Source organism: Globicephala melas, chromosome 10, assembly GCF_963455315.2.
Source record: "Globicephala melas chromosome 10, mGloMel1.2, whole genome shotgun sequence".
In the NCBI taxonomy this organism is placed as follows: domain Eukaryota; kingdom Metazoa; phylum Chordata; class Mammalia; order Artiodactyla; family Delphinidae; genus Globicephala; species Globicephala melas.
The window spans coordinates 97,370,997-97,377,124 of NC_083323.1; the positions used below are offsets into that span (position 1 = coordinate 97,370,997).

General features: G+C 59.2%; 1 protein-coding gene across 2 annotated transcripts in view; it reads right to left on the reverse strand.

Annotated features, from left to right (window-relative positions):
- Positions 1-4,339, reverse strand: part of NTF3 (neurotrophin 3) — a 65,636-nt gene extending 61,297 nt beyond the window's left edge. The window contains exon 1 of one of the 2 annotated variants that reach the window (XM_030834669.3): positions 4,071-4,339. In XM_030834669.3, coding sequence (XP_030690529.1) covers positions 4,071-4,088 — 18 coding nt within the window. In that variant the 5' untranslated portion in view covers positions 4,089-4,339. Of the gene's footprint in view, positions 1-3,195; positions 3,412-4,070 lie in introns of those variants that run through there. The other variant, XM_060306149.2, reaches the window with a different exon arrangement.
- Between the last annotated feature and the right edge of the window lie 1,789 nt (positions 4,340-6,128).

A 6,128-nucleotide genomic window follows, 5' to 3' on the forward strand; every position in this document is an offset into this window, starting at 1 on the left:
CTACAACGGTTCACATCCATGCTAGCGCCTGTGTTCAACTTGGCGTCACCTTCGAGTAAAGCTTTGTACCCCTAAACACACCAAGCTTTGAAGGGGAGGGAAGCAGTGTGAATTTTCCTTCTCATTGAGTCATGGCAGACAACGCCATTTTACACAGAGAAACAATGGAGGATCAGAGAGATTAAAAAATTTTCCTGAGGTCACCCTGCTCCAAAGTGGCAGAACTGGACTAGAACCGAGCCATTCCCAATGGGAAACCTTCCATCTCCACCACGCCATCCTCTGAGATACTGCCGCAAGATCCTCTGACCAAGGGTCAGACCCTCCATCAACACTCTTACACAGATGAATTTCCCCTACAAATAAGGCAGAACCTCAAAATGGCACAGACATCATTTCAGGAAATCAAAAGTGTCATGGGTCAAACAGATGAGGTTTCTTCCCCCCAGACATATGCCCTCACACGAACAGACCTAATAAAGGAGGTTCCTGGTCAGCAGGTGTGTGTGGCCAACGCATACCCCTCCCCCTGCTCTGTCCCAGTTACCTCCCCAGCTCTTGCTGGTATGAACCCAACCAACATCACATGCCCCTCCCTCCCCAAATGCTTCCTAATAAACCTGCAACCCTTCTTTTATCTGTACCTTTTAAACTTTGATACACATCTTAGCATCCAAGATGATTTTCATCCTTCTTCGGCCACAAAGAATTCCTGCAAAAACATACATTCCACTTCCTGTCCTCCAAGCTAGAGACAGCATACACACCCTTCCAGTCCTCCAAGCTAGCCTCCCCCCAGTCACTTCACTCCAGACCCACGGCGTGTCTGCATGCATACACGCATACACGCACGCGCACACACACACGTTAGCTTTAAACTCACAGCCCAGAAGTCATCAAAGATTAACAAACACTCCCAACCTGCATCTTCCTGGCATCTTCCTGATCACTGCCTCGCCCCTTCTCCAGCTCCATGTATGAAGCCGTGTCCCTGCCATGCTCTCAGAAACTTGAGCCTCTAGTGTATGCGCACCTGCATGCTGACCTGGCTTGCTGCACCCCCCATTCCCAGCCCACACCCCCTACAAGAAACAGGAACAGCCCTCAGCTCCCTTCCCAACACACAAAACTACCCATCATCCCTATCTTTCTACGCCCTTTTTACAAAACCACAGGTACATTTCCAATCAGCTTCCCTTTGGCCTCCGAGATCCATAAACATCTCTAGAAACTGAATTATAGTTCTTGAAAAAACCTCGACTAGCACCGAGCTCTCCTCGTTTCTCCTGGCAAAACTGCGGCAGTCCGCTGAGCCCTGGGAAGAAATTGTTCCAGGGCACCATGCCACGCCCCAGTACTCAGCAATGGGCTGAGTGTCCAGTGGGCATTCCAGTTCTTATTTCTTAAATAAGAAACCCATTATACAATATAATACGATGCGCATCCCTGCCACTTGGCATGCAAAACACATTTATCCACTCACTCAGATCTCACTCGCACACATCCCCAGCCGGTACCAACACACAGAGGACTTTTCCCCTTAAATGTACATCCCTCATCCTAAGCCTTCTCCAATTCCCTCCCCTCTGGTGAGGGGCCGGGGTGGGGCGGGGGGAGGGGGGGAGTATCCTTCTCTGCAGATGCCCCATCTCTCTGTAATGCGTCTGAGCCCACACTTTTCTGTTCCCCACGTACCCCAATGCCCTCCTGGCCAAATTTCCTAGCACTCACTCATAAAGTTCACACTCTGCTCTTTGCAGATAATCTTCCCTCCCCATCCCTTCGGTAATCCGCAGGCGCCTAGGCTAACCTTCCACACACGTCCCCCACACGGGCGCCCTCCCATGCCACACCCACTCCGTGTGTCTGTGCAGGCGCGCACAAGCCATCTGCTGCAACACACCGTACCTCTCCCGCTCCGACACCCTTCGCAGGCACAGATTTCTCATCAGCTACACCTCTGTTCCCACATGCTCTCACCTGCTGCCCGTGCTAGAGAGCCTCAGAAACACACACCTCCACCTGCCCACAGAGCAGGGGGCGCTCCCGCACTCTGGCCGTCCCCCTTGCACACCCTCATGCAGACACTTTCCAAAAAACCTCTTTCCCTGACCAAACAGAGCGCCCAGGGGTCCTGATCGCCCTCCTCAGGCCGGCAGACCCGTTCACACAGAGCCACAGCCTCCACTTCCAGCTACAAAACAGTCCACACCAGCACAGAGCCCTACACGCTCCTTCCTGCAACCCCGCAGACTTCCTACTTTCCCCCAACACCGTTCAGAGCTTGGTTTCTTTTCATCTCCTCCTCTCCCAACGCCAAACCCAGGTCTGAGCATTTGAGCCCAAGGCAGAGGCGGTTGGATTTGATCCCCTGAATCCCACCCTTCCACCTTCTTTGTGTCGGGGGCGGGAGGGGGGCAGGCTGAGGACACGGGAGAACTTCTCAGTGCCGGGAAAACAGAACCGATTGCAAAGTTCCTTCCCGTTCCAACTTTCTCCATCCTGACATTGGGGGCAGAGGGTTTAGATGTGTCCCTGGCTCTCCGTTCTGCAGAGCGGGAGAGGACATCTCCTCATTAAAGAGCACTTGCCCAGCACAGCCCTTAAGCGACTAGGGTCTCGGGGTGACACCCACCCCCTTTTAGCCCGCCCTCCCCCCCGCCAGCTCCCACCCCCTGCTCCTCGGCGCACATAAACAAGTCCAAGACGTGTAGTCTCCAGCTCTCCAACTCCGAGCTCAGCGCTAGGGCTGCGTCCAGGCAGCTGCCTGCACTGAGACTCTGAACGTGCCGCCCGCCGCCAGAGGTCGAGACCGGGCTGTCTAGTTCGGTGTTTCCTCCACCTGGAAGCCCCCGGCCACGGATCCAACGAGACGGATCCTTACTAGTCAGCAGCCCTCACCCGGTGCGGCTCGGGGGTCTCAGTGCTGTACCTTTGAGGAACGCAGCAGCCAAAGTCCCCCAAAGAAGCAGCGTCTCCTCGCCGCGCACCCACTCGCGCCCGAAAGCCACAAGCAGAGTCCCCTCCCCCACCCCAGGCCCGCCTTTCCCGAACCTTCAACTCCCAGGCGTTCCAAATTCCCTTGGCAGTGTGAGTCAACTACCCCAAGCTCTAGCTCAGGGGCCACGGAGAAATTGGGTCCTCTGAAGTCCGACCTAGCTACGCCGGGCCCCGGGCCTCCCAGCCTCCCGGTACCTCCGATTCCTAGAGCTGGCCCGGAGGAACCGCGAGGAGCTCCCCAGGGACCGCTCGGCCCCCGTGTCCGCCGCTCCCGGCGGCGACCCAGACGCGCGGGCCGCGCGCACGGCTCCAGCATCTGCGCAGAGACCCAGGGTGGGGTGGCCGCCGGCCAGGATGAGCCCGGGGTGCGGGGCTGCTTCCGAGAAAGCTTTGAGCGGAGGCAGGGGGACTCCAGCAGGTAGCCACTCCACGCACGGAGTCTCAACTCCCGAAACTGGGAAGCGACTCTCCGCGGGGGCCGGAGCTCTGCGTCCCCTGCCCCCGCAGCTCCCGCCCGGCCCGGGAGGGGGAGGAGAGCGGAGAGCTTGGCGAGGTGGCGAGCGGGGCGCGGGGGGCGCGTGCGGGGAACGGCGGCGGCACCCTCGCTTCCCCGCCGCCCCGGATACGACTGCCACCCCCTTTTGTTACGGGATGCGCGAGGAGCCTTCTCTGCGGGAGTAGACGGCTGCGTTGGTGAGGGGCCGGCGGTTTTCCGAAGCCCTTTCCTGCCCTTCCGTCGTCCTCCTTTCCCCTCGCCTCCGCGCCCCCCCGCCCCCGCCCTTTCCAATCCCGGTCCCTTAATCCTGATCACTTTCCCAGATATTGGGCGGTTTCTCCAGCAGCCGAGGCACGGGAGGGAGGAGGTGGGGAGGAGTGTCCGTTCGCGGGGGCGGGCGGGTGGCTGTGATCGCACCTCGGCCTGGGCAGATCCGGGCGCAAACTTCGGGAAGGCACGAGCGGGGGAAGAGTGCGGGAGCGCGGCGCGATGGGGTGAGGGCGGGGTGCGGACCGGGCTGCGCGCAGGTCCCCGGCCCCGAACCTGCCCGCCCAGCGTGCCCGCCTCCGCTTACCGTGGCAGAAGTGACCATGGCATCCGTGTGACTGTTTCCAGGGACGTCGACATGAAGAGAAAGGTGGACGCGAGCTCGGGCATTCAAAGTCTCTCCCACCCCGCCGCCGCCGCCAGCCCCCAGCAGGGGACAAAAAGAGAAGGAGAAAGGAGAGGGAAGAAAGTAGTTGCGCCGGGCTCTCTCGGGGGCCTCGCGCGGAGCTGCTACGGCGGGGAGAGGAGCGTTCAACTCTGAGTCCCGTGAACAGAATCTGCGCGGTTATAACCAGCCAACCCGGCCAGATGGCTCCGCGCTCAGCGCCTTAACCCCTTCGGCGCCGCGCCGCCCGCCCCCGCGCCCGGCCGGCCGCGCAAGCCTGCGCCCCAGCGCCCCTCCGGCTGGGGCCGGGGGCCACTGGGGGCACCGGGTCATTTCCCCTGTCCTTTCTTAAATAAAAATATCCCCAACCTCCAAGTTGGTAGTATGCTTCAGTTTGCCCCTCCATCTCCGATTTTTCCATCTCCAAGAAAAAACGAAATGTTTAACTTTTCACTGCGCTTTACACATTCATGCCTTTAGTCTGTCTTATTTGTTCTTCTCCTTGAAAAATCTCTTTTTGATCTTCTTTTTGCTTTTCATTTAAGGTTTTTCTTTACAAAGAAGAAGGGCCTTTCTTGCCCCTTGCCTCGGGAGGCTTGGGTCGAATGTGCAAACTCCTCCGAACCTTCGACCCTTTCACCTCCAGATCTCTCCCCACCCGCCGCTCCCAAGAGCACCCGTCCGTCCTTCCCTCTCCCCACCACCCGAGCACGCCCCGGGACACCGTTCCCAGGCTGCCCGCCGCTCCGGGACCAGCACCCAAGGCGCTGCTGGCGGTCCAGGCGGATCAAGCCAGAGAGGTATGGGGTGGGGGGGGGCACGGGTCGGGGGGGGAGGGCGGGTGTGTGTGCGCGCTTGTGTGTGAGCTGGAAGGGAGAGGAGGGTGATGAATCGGAGCCTCCCACCCCACGCAGCCTTCAACTTCTCCTAAGCCCCTTCCTTCCAAATGAGGGTCGGGCCCTGCAGCCGAGCTCCCGCCCAGCACCCACCAGTCTGCACGCGGGGACAGCGCGGGAAGCAGAAAGGCAAGCGACAGACCAACCTTTCTAAGCGCTCCGAAAGGAGTGACGCCCACTTCCCCACCCTTAGATTATTCGAGGAAAGGACGGGGGAGTGCAGGGGGCAAAATCTCTTATTTCGAGATAACTTTAGCCGCCCATTAGACCCCGCTTGTGGTGAGCTCGGTCTCTCTAAATTTACCCTAGTTAATGCATTTTGCTTTCGCCCATTTGCCATCAAGAGAAGTGGGGGGGGGGGAATGTCACTGAGGGGTCAATGAGAAATCCAGAGCCTCGGAACGGAGTTTTGCCCTCCTGTCCTCCTCCTACCCGCTCCCCGGGTCGTGGCGTGGGGGTATCTCATCGCCGATCCCCCTCCCCCCCCACTTCTTCCTCGCTGCCACCTCAGTCACCCCTAACCCCATCTCTTTCCAGGACCTTTGGACGCGCGCGCGCTTGGGAGAGGGGAGTGAGTAGGTATCGCTTCTCCCCGCGGCCCTGCCGTTCCGGGCGTCTAATAAGCAGTTCAGTTGGTGGCGTCCAAGTACAAAAACATCCAAATTCCTTTGACTTGTTTGAGAATTTAGTCAAACACCAAGAAATAAGGGCACCGCACCTACCAGATCAGGCCGAACCCGACGCAGAGAGGAGGCTGCCGGTCCGAGGGGAGGTGGGAAGGGATGGGGAGGCTGGGGGCTGCGTACTAGGTAGATTGTACCTGCCTCATCATTATCCTGGCTGCTGGAGATTGCCACATGGAAAACGGCCAGAAGCGCCTACTGAGGCCCAGGGGCGGCACCTCCCGTGGTCCCTGGGGAGAGTAGGGTCCTCCTTCCGTGCTGCCCTCGCGCCAAAAGGTTCAGGTCCTCCTCCGGGCCAGATTAGGCTGCGGAGATGTCCCCTCCACCCGGAGCAAGGCACCATGAAGGTCTGGATTGGGCGTGCTCTGCTGGGTCCCGGTTTTCTCGCTCTGCTCTGGCCC